General features: G+C 45.1%; 1 protein-coding gene across 3 annotated transcripts in view; it reads left to right on the top strand.

Annotated features, from left to right (window-relative positions):
- Positions 1-19,510, top strand: part of DEAF1 (DEAF1 transcription factor) — a 56,696-nt gene that overhangs the window by 10,018 nt on the left and 27,168 nt on the right. For all 3 annotated transcript variants that reach the window (XR_010787150.1, XR_010787151.1, XM_066583003.1), the window contains exons 4-6: positions 6,593-6,742; positions 8,830-8,969; positions 9,966-10,031. Coding sequence is in view for 1 of the 3 variants with exons in the window: in XM_066583003.1 (XP_066439100.1) it covers positions 6,593-6,742; positions 8,830-8,969; positions 9,966-10,031 (356 nt within the window). In the remaining 2 variants the exon portion in view is untranslated. The remainder of the gene's footprint in view (positions 1-6,592; positions 6,743-8,829; positions 8,970-9,965; positions 10,032-19,510) is intronic.

Below are 19,510 nucleotides of genomic sequence, written 5' to 3'. Positions count from 1 at the left end.
ATATACACACACACACACAGCGCTGCTACATGTACGCTATATACATACACACACACAGCCTTGCTACATGTACGCTATACATACACACACACAGCTCTGCTACATGTACGCTATATACATACACACACACAGCTCTGCTACATGTACGCTATATACATACACACACACAGCGCTGCTACATGTATGCTATATACATACACACACAGCTTTGCTACATGTACCCTATATACATACACACACAGCTTTGCTACATGTACCCTATATACATACACACACAGCTTTGCTACATGTACCCTATATACCTACGCACACAGCTTTGCTACATGTATCCTATATACATACGCACACAGCTCTGCTACATGTACGCTATATACATACACACAGCTCTGCTACATGTACGCTATATACATACACACAGCTCTGCTACATGTACGCTATATACATACACACAGCTCTGCTACATGTACGCTATATACATACACACAGCTCTGCTACATGTACGCTATATACACACACACAGCGCTGCTACATGTACGCTATATACACACACACAGCGCTGCTACATGTACGCTATATACACACACACAGCGCTGCTACATGTACGCTATATACACACACACACACAGCGCTGCTACATGTACGCTATATACATACACACACACAGCCTTGCTACATGTACGCTATACATACACACACACAGCTCTGCTACATGTACGCTATATACATACACACACACAGCTCTGCTACATGTACGCTATATACACACACACAGCGCTGCTACATGTACGCTATATATACACACACACACACACACACACACACAGCGCTGCTACATGTACGCTATATACATACACACACACAGCGCTGCTACATGTACGCTATATACATACACACACACAGCTCTGCTACATGTACGCTATACATACACACACACAGCTCTGCTACATGTACGCTATATACACACACACACAGGTCTGCTACATGTACGCTATATACACACAGCTCTGCTACATGTACGCTATATACACACAGCTCTGCTACATGTACGCTATATATACACACACACATACAGCTCTGCTACATGTACGCTATATACACACACACAGCTCTGCTACATGTATGCTATATACACACACACAGCTCTGCTACATGTATGCTATATACACACACGCAGCTCTGCTACATGTACGCTATATATACACACACACACAGCTCTGCTACATGTACGCTATATACACACACCGAATGCGCGCACAGCACGGCTACATGCATACATATACACACATCCTTCACATTGGTCTTGTTACTGATGATCGCCTCTCTGCAGTATTTCTAAAGTCAGTCTCCTTACTTCTTTCTACGTACTACTAGTCATCTCTGCCAGCAGGACCGGTCATGTGATTATTGTATACGCGTCTCGAGGTATTGGAACCTCTTTCTTAGTACTTGCTGGGGTTATCCTGAGGAAAAGGTTCCAATACCTTGGAACGCAATTAAGGGTTTTAACCCCTTTGTGACCACCCCATAGTGTTTTTACATCCTACTTTAGTGGGCTTTAATCTCCAGGGCAGTAAAAAACACGCTCGCTCTGAGAAATAAAGCCACGTGGGCTGCGGATGTGACAGCTGCATGCTGTCTCAACCTGGAGCTGTTATGGGAGTCCGGGATGTCCAACCCCCGCTCATGCGATCGCCGCTATCCAATGGATAACGGCGATCTCATTTAAAATAGATAAAAAGTCAAATAAAGTTTGGATCCATGAGGGCAGCTGGAAATACTCACCCCCGTCCTCTGTGATGTCCCACAGTGATCTGGACCTGCCACGGGCTGCTGCGCATGTGCTGATGTGGCGCGCATGCACAGAAGGACGGAGAGCCCAGCAAATTTCAAATCTCCCTGCACGCGGCTTTCAAAAGTACCCGAGAGCCTGGAGATGTCATGGGGGACCGCAGTATGTGGTCCCAGGTCACAAAATGCCGGACACAAGCGCAGAAGCCTGGGAAATTTAAAATCTGCTTGCTCCAAGAGCCTGGAGCAGTGACCTCGTTGAGCGGTTCCCGGTCACGTGCTAAAAAGGTAGCGATCTACCTTAGGCCGGATAGAAATTGTGGTTTCCGCATGCATTTGATCCACGGTAATACGCAGATCAATCGCATTGGATTACACAATTCCGCTCACATTAGCGGGTCAGAATTAGGTAATCCACTCACAGAAAACAAAACGCAGCAGGTTCTATTTTACTGCGGGTATCCGTGATATAGAGCCCATTGTACTCTATGGTCGTGGATATACCCGCAGCCCATACGTAACTACATTGTATACGGGCTGCGGGTACCCGAGTCATCGCTAAGTGACGGCGCAGGAAATATAAACAAAAAAAGGTGTACTGTGCATGACCTCCTGTGTGAGTACGCAGTTATGCGTAGTACATTGTGTGGCTGTACGCAGGGATACCCTCTTTCCAAAAGTGCCACTGAGGAGGAGGGATACCTGGTTTTATTGCCCCATGTGCCCATTCCAACCCGGGCCTCCATTATTACCCCTGTTTTTGGACATATGGGGCCTGGAATTAATTCAGTTGTGCCTTGAAATCCAATAGGTGTTCCCTCCATTATAAGCCTAGCCATGTGTCTAGTAAGTAGATTAGGACCACTATGGGTATGTTTTTGAACACGGGACAAACAGGGGGATCCATTTTGGGGTGCAAGTCATTATTCTTATGTGTCAAATCGTAATTTTTTTCCTTCTGCTTTGCTTAGAGTCATTGAAAAACTGTGGGGCCAAAATACGCAGTACACCCCTAGATGAATTTGATAAGGGGTCTAGTTATCAAAATGGGGTCATTTGTGGGGGTGGCTCTACAAGTGGGCAATGGGGCCTAAAAGGACTTCAAGCAAAATGTCTGTTCTGAAAGCCACTGGCTGCTCCTTTCATTTTCGGCCCCGTTGTGCATATGGACATAAGATTAGGGCCACAATGGGTATATTTCTGAACACGGGACAAACAGGGATATCCATTTTGGGGTGCAAATCCTCATTTGTTGTGTGCTTTACAAAAAAACTGTTTTTAAAATGACAGAATTGCCAAAAGAATGAAAATCCTAATTTGTTCCTTCTGCTGTGCTCAGGTTCATTGCTGTATCAGCACTTTGTTGGGTCATAAAAGGCTCTAGCACAGCCTGACATCTCCGGAGTACAAGGGGAAGAGACTTGTTAGCAGCATTTTTTTCTTGCCTGAAGTGTCTTAAGTCCATTTAACGCCTTAAGGACCAGGCTCTTTTGTACCTAAAGGACCAGATACTTTTAGGGATTTTACTAGAGATGAGCGAACACGTTCGGCCCCGCCCCTTTTTCGCCCGAACACCGAACTTTGCGAACACTTCAGTGTTCGGGCGAAAAAGTTCGGGGGCCGCCGTGGCAGCGCGGGGGGGTGCGGCGGGGAGTGGGGGGGAGAGGGAGAGAGAGAGGGCTCCCCCCTGTTCTCCGCTACTGCCGCCCGCGCCGCCGCGCATCTCCCCGCCCCCCGGCGGCACCCGGACCTTTACGCGCGAACACTGCAGTGTTCGGCAAAGCCGGTGTCCGGGTGCGGATGTGTCCGTAACGGACACGTTCGCTCATCTTTAGATTTTACCCATGTGGTGGTTTAACTGCCCTATTGGTTTTGTTCAGCTACCCAAATTATTATCTATGCTTCTTTTCTATAGCCCAATTACTGTTAGTACGCTCTGAGTTTGCTAAGATACTGGGTTCTCTCCTCTGTAAAGCGATCATCCACTAAAGTGATTATGCATGATAAATAATCTCATGATGAGCAATTTGCTCCGACAAAGAGACTCATAGGCTACCATAAAAGCCTGTTACCAAAGAAATGGCCGAGAACCCTATACATGCTGTTATGGTATTGGAAGGACTATGAGAAGAGCTGGAAAAAAAGTTACAAAGAACTATTTGGTACAAATGTCATGCCTTAAAAATATAGAACTGTTTACCTTTTGTATGTTAGATTTAAAATTTAATAAACAGATTAAACATAAAGCCCAGTACCAAACGACGTAGATTTACCACGCTTGGTCTTTAAAGGGGTTTTGTCATAAAAATACTATACTCCCCTATTCCTCCATAGGCTCCACAGACTCCTTACTGCATCTTCTCCTCCCTGAGCGTCTGCAGCTGGCTGGCTTGTTATGAAGCTGGCATTCCTCATGTTCTTCAATGAAGGTCATGTCCCTGTGACGTAGCGTTCACAGGCTAGGAAGGAATGCTGATCTATAGCAGAGACAGCGGGCATGAGCAGTCTCTTCAGTAGATCGGCACTCCCTGCTAGGCTGTGAACTGTCACGTAGCGTACATTGCCAGGCAGGAAGGAGAATGTCTGTGCATGTATGTAACCTCACAGGAAGCAGAGGAATCAGCCAGCTGGAGGTGAGGTGACCCCTCGGACTGCAAGAGACAGGAGAAGACAGGTGAGGTGAAGATCTGGTAAGTAGACTGATGGGGGAGGAATAGGTAAGTATAGAATTTAAATTTTTTTTTTTTTTATGACAGAACCCCTTTAAGAGGTTAAAAAAGGGACACATAATAAGTTAATCACAACATATGATTTTGCCTCCATCGTTATAAAACGTACAGGGCCATTTCAAAATAGATAGGGGGGAAATTCTGCATCATTTACGCATCCAAAAAACAATCAAAATCCATACCATTGGTGCGGATTTTTATTGGAAATGAGCTGCGCACCCACAGCTGATTTAATACTATGTGGTGCTCCCGCTCCCCACCTCTGAATGCTTCTAGCGGTCAAAGCTCCCTGGCTTCCGCTTACCAGCGGCCTGTAGTGACCTCACCTGACCAGCGGCGCCACACCTGAGCAGGCCGCTGAAAACTGGAATCCGGAGAGTGCTGACAGCAGGTACGCTGCCAAGATGTTTTTTTTCCTGCACTTTGTCTGCAAAGTGTAAACGTACTCTTATGACTCATGCCCATGGGCGTATGTGTAAAATGCCACGTGTCTCCCACAGCGTTTTTACACATTGCAGCCCATATGCACTGCTGGCAGAGACCGCGTATGGGTGAGTATGGCACTGTGCATGTTCGGGAATCTGACGCTAGTGTGTACCTGATCCTATACAGTGAATGTGCTATTGGGTGCCTTTATGCTGGAGAAACATGACAAAAACTGAAAGCGAGGATGAGGTCTCATCGCCACACAATTAAAGAGAGAAAGACAAAAGTGGCCAAGCACTTTTCTAATCACGGACACAACATAGAACACATGAAAGTTACTATATTAAAAGCCAACTTCAAATCTCAACCATAGAAGAATTTGGGAGTACAAGTTTATAACCACCTTTGACACTGTCAAGACCGGAATGAACCTCTGAGGGGGCTTCTTGCATCACTGGAGATTATGAGAAATCTATAGTCAAGATAACACACTGGCCTGGTGACCCCCTAGCACCAATTCAGAGACCATAAAACTTTCACGTCTTTATCAGTGGACTAATTAAGTATTTACTCCTCTGCTCATCCTGCTCTGGTGTTGTTTTAGGTGCAAATTAATTACATCATGTCTGTGCCTTGTCATTTGTATGTGTCTATAAATGTACGCGTCTTTGGATCTATTCCATTAAGCCTGATGAACAACCCTGAGGTTTGAAAGCTCGCATTAACATCATGTATTTTTGTTAGCCATTAAAAGGTATCATATCTACAAGATTACTTGGTTTCTCTTCCTGAGAACAATCACATTTGGCTCTTGCAATGCAACAATGAAAATTGCTTGGTCCTAAAGGCAAAAAATAGAATGGTCACTAAGGGGTTAAAGGGCTGCTGGTTTGCCTGGTGTGTGTGTATGTGTGTGTGTGTGTTTTTTTTAATTTATCCCCAGCAGGTGGCGCTCTTTTACCATAGTTACTCTTGAGGCTGGGACCTATTTCAATGGTTAAACTTTTTTGCTGTACTCACTAAGGTTCAGGAAATCCAACTTTTCGAGTGTATATTCACATCTTAGATGTCATATAAAAGTATGTTTCATAGTAAAAGGGTTAAAAATAGTAAAAGTCACTTAAAATGCAAAAATTCTAATCTTTAAGCTAAGTTAGCGTTTATTCACAACAACCTATCTAAACCAACTAAGCTGCATTGTAGCCCCCCCTCCCCCTCCCTCACTTCCGTCATGCTAACCTACCGTTAACTGTGTGGACAGACGACTCTCTATTGTGTCCATCCGGTGGCTCAACTCTACCCTGACAGATGATGTCTGAGAAAAGCATGATCAGGGATGTTGGATTTCAGCGCCTGATCCTCTTGTTCCCCAGGAGATAAGCCACTGACCGGAGCTGTCTGGCTGCGGCTTACCTCCCATAACACATGACTGTTCAGCCGAACTGATCGCTCGTGTGTATGGGGAAGTTGGTGGAAAAGGCTTTCAGACGACCGATCATTCATTTGACAGTCGTTAAGTCTATGTTCACCTTAAAATGAGGAGTGACAAAGCAGAATGCTGTCGTAAGCAACAAGTTGGTTTCAGATTAGGTCAGTTATCCAGTACACTTGCCTTTTAATTCATTTGGCCTATTACATTTTTCCCATAGGCTCAGATGATGGGTCATCCACCTCCCCGTCCCCGGGACCAGAGAAAGATGGCACGAAATACAACTGGGATCCATCCGCATATGACAATGAATTACCGGTGAGGTGTCGGAATATCAGCGGTATATTGTACAAGAACCGGTTAGGATCAGGTATGTTGTGCACAAGGCTGGAGTATCCTCCTTGATGATCTGTAGAGAACGTATGAATGTGTGCTTTTTTTATTTTGCTTCTCCGTCGTTGCATATTACAGGGTCAATATGGTGGAGCTAAAGCTTGGCCTGATGAGTTGTTGGCCAGCTATGAATGAGTTGGGGAACTACTTTCCAAACACTGTGCAGCTACTATAATTTGCATGACTTTTCAGACATGTAACATAGTATGTAAGGCCAAAGAAAGACATATATCCATCCCGTTCAGCCTATTACCCGCCAATGTTGATCCAGAGGAAGGCAAAACCCCCAATGAGGTAGAAGCCAATTTTCCCCCTTAAGGGTGCCTACCCACTGGCGATTTTTTTTCCTGCGATGCTAAATTGCGTTTTGCGTTTTTTCTGAAGAGCTATTAGCATAGAATGTGTTCTTGTCCATTTGTTTTTTTTTTTTCGTTTCGTTGCAATTTTTCACATAGGAACTGTCAGTTGCATATGTCTCCTTATTTTTCTCTTAATGCACCCATGATTATCAATGGAAATTAACGAAAAAGGCGCGAAAACCGCCGCGGAAAACGTGCGGAAAACGCACGAAAAACGCTGCATTTTTCACGCACGAAAATCGGCAACGCCAGTGGGTAGGCGCCCTTAAGGGAAAAAAAATCTTTCTTGACTCCAATCTGGCAATCGGAATAATCCCTAGATCACCAATCCTTCTGATGATATTGACCCCTTCCCGCTCCATGACGTACCGGTACGTCATCGGGATAGCACGAGATCATGACTGCCCTTGCGCTATCCCGCAGCGGGAGCCGGCTGTCAGTTATAGCCGGCCTCCCGCTGTTAACCCCTTCCCTGCCGCGATCTAAGTAGATCGCGGCAGGGAAAGAGTCCACAGAGGGAGCGCGCTCCCTCTGTGTCTCCGGCCGGCTCTCGCAATATTATCGCGAGAGCCCGGCCTGTCGCCATGGCAACAGGACACCAGACACTGGCGTCCTGTAGTGCCAATGCCTATGATCGCTGTATAAGCGATAAGGCATGGCAGAGCAGTAGCTCTGCCATGCCTTATGACAGCGATCATAGGCACAGTGCTGCAAGTCCCTCAGAGGGACTAAAATTGTGTGAAAAAAAAAAAAGAAAAAAATTTAATAAAAAGTGTAAAAAAGAAAAATGTAAAAAAATATGTTAAAAAAACCCTTTTTTTGTGCTTTTAAAAAAAATATTAGCATAAAAAAAGGTTAAAAAAAATTAAAAACCCACATATTTGGTATTGACGCTTCCATAACAACGTGTACAAAAAGTTGAACACGCTTTTTATTTTGTACAGCAAAAAGCGTAAAAAAACCGCTAAAAAAACAGAGGCAAAATGCAATAAAAGTCATCAAAAAAGCCGTACATTCCCCAAAATGGTACCAATAAAAACTACAGCTCGTCTCGCAAAAAATAAGTCCTCATAGAGCTCCGTATATAAAAAAATAAAAAAGTTACAGGACTTTGAATGCAGCTATAGAGAAAAAAAAAATTTCCAAAAAAAAGGGGTTTTATTGCAAAAAAGTGTAAAAACCTAAAAAAAATATAATAATTTTGGTATGGTTGTAATCGTACCGGCCCGCAGAAAAATTTAGTGTGTCATTTATGCTGCATGATTAACACTGTAAAAAAAAATCTATGTCAGAATTGATGCGTTTTCTCACTGTTATCATAAAAAAAAATAAAAGTTTTACAATATTGTCTATGTACCCAAAAGTGATACCAATAAAAACTACAGCTCGCCACGCAAAAAACAAGCCCTTATATGGCCGTGTCCACGGAAAAATAAAAAAGTTATGGCTTTTGAAAAATGGAGATGGAAAAATACCAAAAATCGCTTGGTTCTCAACGCCAAAATAGGCCATGTCATTAAGGGGTTAATGATTATAACATGTAATATTGTAACACTTAAGAAAGGCATCCAGGCCCCTCTTGTACTCTTCTATTGAATTTGCCATCACCACATCCTCAGGCAGAGAGTTTCATTGTCTTACTGCTCTTACAGTAAAGAACCCCCTTACACGTATATGTTAATACAGCATGTGTTCGGTCTGATAGGGGGCAGAGGACGCTGTGTGAAGCATTCTGATGGTTGGTATACCCCTACTGAGTTTGAAGCCATTGCGGGCAGAGCCAGCAGCAAAGACTGGAAGAGAAGTATCCGCTATGCAGGAAGACCCCTGCAGTGTCTTATACAGGTAAAGCAATTGGTCTCTTCTATTTCTATTCCTATAGCATTTAAAGCGCCCGTCCAGGCTAGGACAAACCAAGATGACCGCACTGCTTCTCTGACTACCTGATGAATCTATTTAGGGGTTGTCTAATACACTACATACTGCTCTGATTGGTAAGCACTGCTCATGTGAGCACCACTTGCCAATCAAAGCGATATGTAGTGTCTTAGACAACCCCTACACAGTGTGCAGCAGGTAGTCAGACAAGCGGTGGGGCCATCTTGGTTTGTCCATAAAGGATTGCTTTAAGTTTTAGTTTCTTGCTGTGAGTCGGTGACTTCCCATTTTTAGTTATAGAAGGAAAAAAGTTCTGGAGAACAAACTTCTGCTCTATTACACTTATTTACTGTGTTGACAGAGGAAAACTTATGTAAATTCTAATGTGAGCAGTGTGACGGCAAAGCTATCAGACTCGTGACTGTAGGCATTCAGAGTATTTGATAATCCATTCCAGTTAGGTCCAAGTAATGCCAGATTAACGGAACTTTACTGTAATTGATAGTCGTGCTGTTCCGTAATCATTAAAGCAGTTTCCAAGGGGAAACCTTAATGGAACTACAAATCCAGGTTATAGCTAATGCAACCATCTTGTATCCTCCTTGGGCTGCATTCACAACTGCACTAGGGGATTCCACTTTCCTGCTCTGTTACGGCAGTAGGAAAGGGAACAGATCCGACTCTATTGGGTTCCATCGTAAAACGGTTTTGTTTCCATGCGGCTGACCATCATTTTACGAGAAGTCCTGCGTGCCAGATCTGTGATGGAGCCTCCAAACGCAGATGTGAACATAGTCTTACACGTCGGTGGAAACTCATGGGGAAAGTAGATTATAGATGTTGCACATTCACCGTTGTCTTGCATTGGGTCTGCTAGATCAGGGTTTACAGAAGTAGGCTTAGTAGTAAAGTAGTCCTAGGACTGATGACTGTCATTAAGGGCTCGGCATCTTGTGTTTCCAGGATGGTCTGCTCACCCCCCATGCTGCGTCCTGTACCTGCGCCGCCTGCTGTGATGACCTCAGCCTGGTAAGTACATGTCACGTTGTAGAGTGACAGCCGGAATTCAGGAGATGGCTGGAGTCACTAGGACTCTAAATGCCTAAGGAACCGCTGGATGCTGCAGAATTTGCCGTTGCGGAAATCTGCACCGAATTCTGCAAGTCTAAATGCGGATTTTGATGCGAATTTGCAGGCATAATTAAGCCATTTGCAATTCTGCATCAAAATCTGCATGTTAGACCTGTGGATTTTGGTGCAGAATTTTCCGCAGGATTGTAAATTCCGCTGCACCCTAAAACAATTCTGCCTAAGTGAACAGTCCCTAAAAGGGAATAATCAGCTGTTAACAGAATGGAGTTCGATTCACATTCTATATTTTAGTTTAAGGTCCTTCAAAAAGGATGCCTTCCTAGTACCTACTGCAGGGCGCTATTTACTGATAAGTACAGTTTGTTAACCCATTAACCCTTTCCAATCCAATTTGCATCCTGGTTTTCCTAGGGGGCTTACTCTTTTTCTGCCATTTTACAACGGCACTATCTGCTGGCTAAAGCCAGTACTGCATGAGGTGACACGTTGGATAGGGTCCGACAGCAGAGAGGCTGGTAATGTACAGTAAGAGAATCCCTACAGACGTCTTGCAATATCGGAGCCGTACAGCCCTAAATCATAATGTCTTCAGACGTCAGACAGTGGATTGGAAAGGGTTAAAGAGCAGGGTGGTTCAGTCCTAAAGGACCAGACACTTTTTAGGGAATTTACCCATGTGGTGGTTTTACTGCCCTATTATTTTTTTTTTCCTTCAGCTACAAAAATTATTTTTGCTGCCTTTTTTTGTGACCTATAGGGCTATTTTTTTAGATCTTTTTTCATTGACTTTTTTTCATTTTTTTAGTTTTATTGGGGGTAAAAATACCTAAAAATGTTTTTTTTTTAAAAACCAAAAAACATGCGGCAGTTTATTTTTAAGATGACTATGTTTATGCTAAAATAAAGTCTAGGAATGGGTTCCTCACTTTGTTTTGAACGTTAAATAATTTGTATGGTTTTGGATTACAGGGCACATTCAGCGATGGTATTGGTTGCCATCGGCAGTGTTGGGTCATTTTTCTTTTATATGTGTATTTTTATTCTGTAACTTTTTTTTTTTAACTTATTTTTGTAAATATATATATTTCTTTTACATCTCTGACCCCCATGACATCATATAAGACCTGTGGGGGGTCATTCACATTGTCTTTTTTAATATTTTCACATTTTTTCCCGGTAACTGAAGCATCCATAGAAGCCCCAGTTACAGGGGAAAATATTTCCCTGCAATGATAGTAGTTACTAACAGAGCTGATCAGGGTCTGCTAGGACCCTGCTGCTCTACTCTGACAGGGAGCACCCGGCGGTTATGTGATCATTGGGTTAAATAGAAGAAGTAAGACTTCCGCTTTCTCTCTTTAGTACATAGCGCTCATTGAGAGCTAAATAGCCCAGAAAGGAGAAAGCAGAAGTGGTTAAAAACTGCTTCTGTCTTCTCCTCCAGGTCCTCAGCTGTCACTAACAGCCGAGAACCCAACCTACTCCTGCTTGATTGCAGGATCTTTAAACCCATGCTATACTTTTGCTGTTGGTCAGGGGCTAAAGCCCAGGGCCAAGCGCCGTCAATTTACCGTGCTTGGTCCTTAAAGGGTTAATGGCTGGAAGAGAGGGACTCCCACAGTGTACTGTAGAGCATCATGATAACCTTCAGTCTCTCTCCATTCACAGAACACCACTAGCGTAGGTACTAACTGCTGATGGTACCATTTAGGTAGCTTATTCTCTAACGTAAGGTGCATTACAAGTGCAGCTGCTGAAATACCTGGCGATCCTTGGGAAAGTTGGGAGTGGCTGTGGTTAGCCTATCGGAATGGGAGGCACCGTTTTTGTAGGGTCTCTCCACTCTGCCTATTAAAACAAGGCCCTCCTTCTGTGGTGTCCAGGTGTCCTTAATAAGGCATAAGGGACAGGTTTGTCTGGTTGGACATGCTGCTTGAAAGTGCCTCTAAATAAGCACTCTCAACCTTAAAAGCATCTGTCCCCAGATTTATGCTGTCCTGTTTGAGGGCAGCATTAAGTAATGACAGCTAGTCTGATTATAATGGTCCATCACTTGTTTTCATGCACTAGTTTTCCGAAAATCCCTGTGACTCAGGTTTATGAATGCCGGACTTCCCCATCTAGCCACTGCTGATTGACAGCTTTCTTATTATACTGTACATTGGGAAAAAGCTGTCAATCAGTGGGTGTGGCTGGGGAAAGCTAGAAGCTCCTGAATGTCAAGGACAACCAAGCGCACACGGCATTGTGAGGACTGAAGCACTTGCCTTACGCAGCAGCTGACAAATAGTGAATTTTATGAAAATTGCTGCAAGAAGAGAAGCAACACTTTGCTGGAATCGGGGTCTCTGTCATTACTTTATGTTGCCCTCAGCATACACTTGGTGACAGATTCCCTTCAAATGCTTCCTAAGACTAAGATATTGATGACCTATCCTCAGGATAGATGATTAATATCAGACCGGTGTACATCCACCACATGGGACCGCCATGGATCAACTGTCTGAAGTGGCTGCACTGCTCAAGTGAGCACTCTGGCTGCTTCCGTACATACCAGGTACAACGCCATATAGTGGCTGTGTCTGGTATAGCAGCTCAATCCTATTCACTTGAATGGGACTATGCGGCTCTTGGGCCATGTGACCGATGAGCATGACATCGCTGGCCATTTCAATCAGCTGATTGGAAGGCATCCTGATCAACAAATCCCACTGATCCTATACTGATTATTATGAAGTAAGGTCATCAATATCCTAGTTCCGGGAAAACCCCTTTAAATTCTAAGACCTGCATTAAAAAGTTACTTTAATTGTCCGAAGTGGAATAAATCCAAGATCATCAAAGTCTGATCTTTTCACGGTTAAAAAGATGTGAAGTGTCTGAACTCCTCAGCGCTCTCGTGGGATCGTGTTTTGCTGATTTGTCAAGTTTTATTTCCTTGCCTTCCTGGAGTAGTCTAAAGCACTCGGAGCTCTTGGCACCCTGCTTCTCTTACACCAGCAATGTCAGCCTCCTCTGCAACGCCAGATCACTGAGGCTTTTGAAGTATTGCTGACTCTGCCGCCTCGGCTTGCCGTCTCTTGCACCTAATTAAGGATACAAGTTTGTGAAGAAGGGTTTTAGTTACAATGTCCTCTAGCGGTTTTTATTCCAAGTTTTTTAGCTGTCACCTCCTGACATTCAAAATACGTTTAGCATGGAATGATGGTAAAGTAAGATGGCACAGCCTGCAAGTCACCATGGATGCAGTGTATTCAGGCAGACACTTACCCTTACCCGCCTGTGGATGCTACTTCATTCATCTATGTTCTGCACACCTCTTAGTATTCAGCAGTCTACTTTTTGCATAAAGGGTTTGTGCCGTGATTGAAAGTTATTCCTTATGCACAGGATAGGGCCAGCTTTTTCATCGGTGGGCAGTCCAACCACTGAAGCAAGAATGGGAGTCCCAAAGGTCCCTGCATAAATGCAACAGCGGTCAAGCATGTGCACTGCTGATCCATGTATTTCAGTGGGACCGCCAGAGATAGCAGAGTGCTTGAACTCGCATTAAAATGAATCAGCAGTATGCATGCTCCATTGCTGCTCTATTCTTGCAGGGACCTACGGGACCCCCTTTCTCGGAACCAAAGGGGGGTCCCAGTGGTTGGACCCTCCACCAATAATAAAGCTATACCCTATCCTCTGGAGCCAAAAGGGCTAAGCGCTCAGTGACATATTACTTCCATTGGGTTCTACTGGTCCAGGTTCTGAGATTCCTAATTATTTTTGTCATGGAAGGCTCATTTCCGCCACCGTGACGTGGGTGTGACTATAAGGGGTATATAATACTCCACAGTGTAGTCTCTCACTCGCTCTTCCCTCGTGCTACATATTAAGCATAACAGATACACTACACACTCAAGAATACTGATGCTACCATCACTTATTGAATATGGGCTATAAGTCACACTGCATTGAAGCATGTTTTTTGGGTAAACAAGGCAAAACTATTAAAAGTTCCAGACTTCAATATATGAAGGTACAGCGCTTAATAGTTACAAAATAGAGGACATACATAAAATATCCATAAACGAAAAGGAAAAAACAAGGATACTTCTCTTGTGAGGAGGCTGATAGCTGAGCCCATACTACTGTTATAGTTCAATATGTATTTATTGATTTTATATTGAAGAACGTATTAACAACATCAACAAAATGGCATTAATGTTCAAAAAGAAGATTAGGCAGCCTGCTAAGCCGGGTGTGGTGGCCTGCAGGCGTGACCACCTGTCTCTCGGTGTCTACCTTCCTGAGGCCGTCACCCCAGTTCGATAACTATGTTAAATGAGGCTGCTGCCCAATGCAATTGGTATTGCAACATTTTAGAAACTTTACTAATAACAAGTAAATAAGATAGGAGGGGAGGGGGGAGGGATGGGACCTTGGGGATATAGCGGGTAGGAAGGGAGGGGGGGGCGGCTGTCAGCGGCCTGCGCTCCGGATCGATTTACAGAGATTGTGTGACAGTGGAACATCCAATTTAAGTTATGAGGGTAGTGTACCTGTTAGCAGCCAAGTCTTTAGGTCAGGGGAGTTCCTGAACAAAATCCAGGCCGTCCAAGCGGCGAAGTACTTTGAGGAGTTTCCTTTATCTGCGGCACCAAGGTCCTCCATGTGGCATATGTTATCCATGATTTCTAGCCAAGAGGACCTCGTGGGAGGCGAGGTTGTCTTCCAGAGTCTTGGTATGTTCTGTCTCATGGCTATCAGGAAGAATCTAAAGACGCTTTTCTTTGATTTGGAGATAGGTCCCCGGACCATGGACAGCAGGGCCGCCTCAGGCGTCAAGGCCACCTTGTCCTTGTAAATTACGTTGTATAGGTTTGTGATTTCCTGCCATAGGGGCATGATCAAAGGGCAGGACCACCAGATGTGGGTAAGATCCCCTTTCCCGCCCTGGCATCTCCAGCAGGCGTCCGAGGTTTGTGGGTAGATTTTGGCCAGTTGCGCCGGGGTTCTGTACCACCTAGTCAATATCTTATAATTGGTTTCCTGAAATTTAGCGGCTGTTGCCATTGAATGAGTTAGTGTAAAGGCGTTTTTCCAAGCTTCTTCCTGGAAGGTTTTCCCTAGCTCCCTCTCCCAACTCGCGACAAAGCCCGGTGGGTCCTCTCGTGTCTCCACTGCCAGGAGGAGGCTGTATAGGGCTGAGACTTTGGTTGGGCTAGAGGTCGGGACGTGCATAAATGTTCGAAGCGAGAGAGAGGGGTCTGTAAGGAGATCAGGGGGCCCAGGGATAGGACAAAGTGTCTAATCTTTAAGTACTGGAACCACGTTCCAGCCCGGGGGCTGCCCCCCTCCAGCAGTTCAGCCATTGGTCGGACCCCTGATGATGACACCACGTCCCTAACCCTAAGAGGCAGCGGGGACCCCGCTGAGAAGGGTGTATTGTCCTTCAGAAAGGCCGGTAGTTCCGGGTTGCCCGTAATCGGGGTGAGGGGGCCAGGGCGGGAGACTAGACCCAGGTGTGGAGCAAACCCGTTCCAGGCCTCCAAGATCTGTTTCAACAGGGGCGAAATCCAGTCAGTTTCTCCCATCCTTGTCGGAGGTAGCCAGAAGGACCCGTTGCCAGCGCAGAAAACTCCTCCCGCTCAAGGTCTACCCAGAGCTTGGTTGGGTTGTTGTGTATGATGTCAAGAACGCATCTACATATAGACGCCTTATAGTATGTGGAGAAGCAGGGTACGCCTACTCCTCCATCTCCCTTCCTTCTGATAAGCGTCTTGTATTTAACCCTTGGTTTAGAGCCTCCCTACAGGAACTCTAGAGAGTTCCTGCGGAGCTTGGCCAGGTATAGGTTTGGAATTTTTATCGGTAGGGTTTGGAATAGGTACAAGAGCCTGGGCAGGACATCCATTTTTAGGACATTTATTCTCCCTAGCCACGATAGGGTGAGGGGCTTCCACTTGAGGAAATCCTTTCGGATATTATCGAGCATATGCTTGAAGTTTGCTTCAAGAAGATTTTTGGGATCCCTGGTAATATTTATGCCTAGGTATTTAATGTGGTCGTCCTTCCATTTCATGGTAGAGAATTTGCTGACAGCGGTGGCCACCTCCGGAGGAATTGAGATATTGAGGATTTCTAATTTATTTATGTTAATTTTGAAATTACTAACTTTCCCGTATTTCTCGAATTCTTTTAGGACTATTGGTAGGGCAACCCTGGGGTTTGTGATGAATACTAGGAGATCATCAGCAAATAGGGAGAGTTTATGTTCTGTGGAGGCTAGCCGCACCCCTTGAATATTAGAGTTATTTCTAAGGGCGTTGGCCAGGGACTCCATGACCAGGACATATAGAAAGGGGGAGAGGGGACACCCTTGTCTCGTCCCATTTTTTATTTTGAATGGTGGGGATAGGGTCCCATTAATTCTGACTCTAGCTGACGGGTCGCGGTAGAGAGCCATGACCCACTCAATAAATCTGGGGCCCAGTCCTATCTTCTTCAGAGTTGCCTCTAGGAACCCCCAGTGGACCCTATCAAACGCTTTTTCTGCGTCTACTGACAATAAGCACAGAGGGATTCCCGAGAGGCGAGCCCGCGATATCAGGGAGATTGTTCTTATAGTGTTGTCCCTTGCCTCACGGCCTGGGACAAAACCAGATTGCTCACGGTTGATTAGAGGTGAGATGAGAGGCCTCAGGCGTGAGGCTAAGATTTTGGAGAACATTTTAGTGTCTATGTTTATTAAGGATATAGGGCGGAAGTTGGAGCAGAGCATGTGGTCCTTCCCCTGCTTAGGGATGATGGTGATAATGGCTTGAAGAGCCTGGGACGGAAAGGGGCACGATCCAGAGATAGCGTTGAAGGCCTGGACTAATGAGGGGGATATGAGGTCCGCAAACACTTTATAGAAGCCGGGGGTGAACCCATCCGGGCCAGGGCTCTTTCCCAGCTTGAGGCTTTGGATTACCTCTTTTATCTCTTCCTCTGTGAAATTATTCTCTAGACTGGTTGCTGTCTCCTCCGGGATAGAGCCCGGAGCGAACCTGCCTAGATAGTCTTCCACCACCTGGGTTTGTGTGCCCCCTCCATCTTCCGGTAGATTATACAGTTTCTGGTAGTATTGCTTAAAGCAATCCAGAATGTCCTTATTGGCGTGGATTATTCCTTTAGAGGGGGAGTTGAGAGAAGTTATGTATGGGGTGCGTGTCCTGGGATGCAGGGCCCCGGCCAACATTCGCCCGCCCTTGTTTCCCTGCTCGTAGAAGCTACCCCTCCATCTGTCCCTAGCGCATAGTGATTGTTGTTCTAAGATAGAAAGTACTTTGTTCTTTGTGTCTGATATATCTGCTCTGAGTGCCTCGGATGGCAAATTCTCCCCATACTACTGTTAAAGCAATCTGAGGATAAGGTATTTGCCTCGAAACATGTCATTGCTGGACATACAGAGGAGTCAAGTTTTTTTTCTTGGCTCTGAGTCACATTTATTGCACTTCTTAAGCGTGGGCCACCACCCAGGGTTTTGCTTTTTACATCTGCATAACCCATGGAGGTGTGCATAACAACTGCTAAAAAACCATAATAAACATACATTTCTCAATAATTGTATAGCTTCAAATAATTCAAACAGGAGTCAATAAAACGTCTTAATTAAAAAATTATGAAATACACCCTTTATTTAAAAAAAAACCCATCAAGGCCCTAGAAGAAGTGGTCGTTTAGCTGCAAAACTCAGCATGCAGTTACATCTCAGGCAGATCTAAACATTTTTAGAGTTGTGGGGTGATTAGATGAATGGTCTTGCCACCTGAGGCCCCAAAAGTAGTTTCACCCTTGGCCTATCAAAAGGTTCTCAGAGGCTACTTGTGTGTAGTGACTTCTTTTTCCATTTGTGTAGATCATGTGTTGACCACTAGACATGACTCTACTGCGCAATCAAAGGAATTTCGCCCAGTTACCAGAGTATGGGAGGGGGCGCATGTTTGGAATGCAAGAAGCTGGATGTTGTATTGACAAATTGCCCAATACCTAGGTTGCTAGGAGGTGTTGGGACCAGTGGTTGCATGAGAGCAAGCGCACAAAGCAACTGAGCTCAGGGTATCCTTGACAGTCCACCAATAGAGAGGATTGTCTGATCGTCCGCAAACCCGAGCAGCTCCAACTGTTTCGCTGTCCGCCATCGAGAGACGGGTGGCACTATCGTTACAGACCCCTGTGTCTATTGTAACCATTCCCAGTGGCTTGGGTGAAGGATATTTGGTCTCATTATGCTCCTTACTGCCTTTGAGCCCCACCCACTGTCGCCTCCATTTGCAGCGGTGTCGCAGACAATGAAATTGGACTGCTATTGATGGAACTGGGTTGTCTTCAGTGACAAATCCTGGTTTACTTTGGGTACTGATGACATTCTTGTCTGGAGACCTAGGGGTGAACACCTCAATCCTGTCTCCGATGTGGAGCGGCATACTCCCGCTACTGCTGGTGTGATGGTCTGGGGCGCCATCACATACAACAGTCAGACACCCCTACAAGGGACAATGACAGCCCAGCGATATGTTCAGGACATCCTACAGCCACATGTGTTCCTCTCATGACGGCTTCCAAGAGGTATTTTGCCAGCAGAATAATGCTCGGCCGCACACAGAAGGGGGTCACAGTAATGTCCCCACAACATTGTCACACTTCCATGGTCTACTAGTCACCGGATTTATCACCAATAGAATATGTATGGGACGATCTGGGACGCCAATTTTGACAGCCACCGAGTTTGCACAATCTAGGGTATCAGTTATAGCAAATGTGGGCTGATATGCCACAGGATACCATACATAATCTTTATGCCTCCATGCCTGCCGTATCACATCTTGCATCCAAGCTAGACCCTTTACAACAGGGTACTAGAGCCTCCGTGCCAGTCTATATCACATCTTGTATTCAAGCTAGAGGTGGTACAACAGGGTACTAGAGCCTCTGTGCCCACCTGTATCACATCTTGTATCCAAGCTAGAGGTGGTACAACAGGGTACTAGAGCCTCCATGTCCGTCTATATCACATCCTGTATCCAAGCTAGAGGTGGTACAACAGGGAACTAGAGCCTCCATGCCCTTCCGCATCACATCTTGTATCCAAGCTAGAGGTGGTGCAACAGGATACTAGAGTCTCCATGCCCTACCGCATCACATCTTGTATCCAAGCTAGAGGTGGTACAATGAGGTACTAGAGCCTCCATGCCTGCCGGTATCACATCTTGTATCCAAGCTAGAGGCGGTACAACGGAGTACTAGAGCCTCCCCTCAAGGAGTCAGTTTTTTTGACACAAAATAAACGTACAAACGGACATTAACCTGCAAGGCACAGATCACACAGCAAGCTGCAACAAAACACAGATAGCAGGTCACACAGCAAACTTCAACAGACAAGGATTCAT

The sequence above is a fragment of the Eleutherodactylus coqui genome, chromosome 11 (assembly GCF_035609145.1).
Source record: "Eleutherodactylus coqui strain aEleCoq1 chromosome 11, aEleCoq1.hap1, whole genome shotgun sequence".
NCBI lineage: Eukaryota > Metazoa > Chordata > Amphibia > Anura > Eleutherodactylidae > Eleutherodactylus > Eleutherodactylus coqui.
The sequence above is the reverse complement of the archived record's forward strand: the minus strand, read 5'-3'. Positions and strand labels throughout refer to the sequence as shown.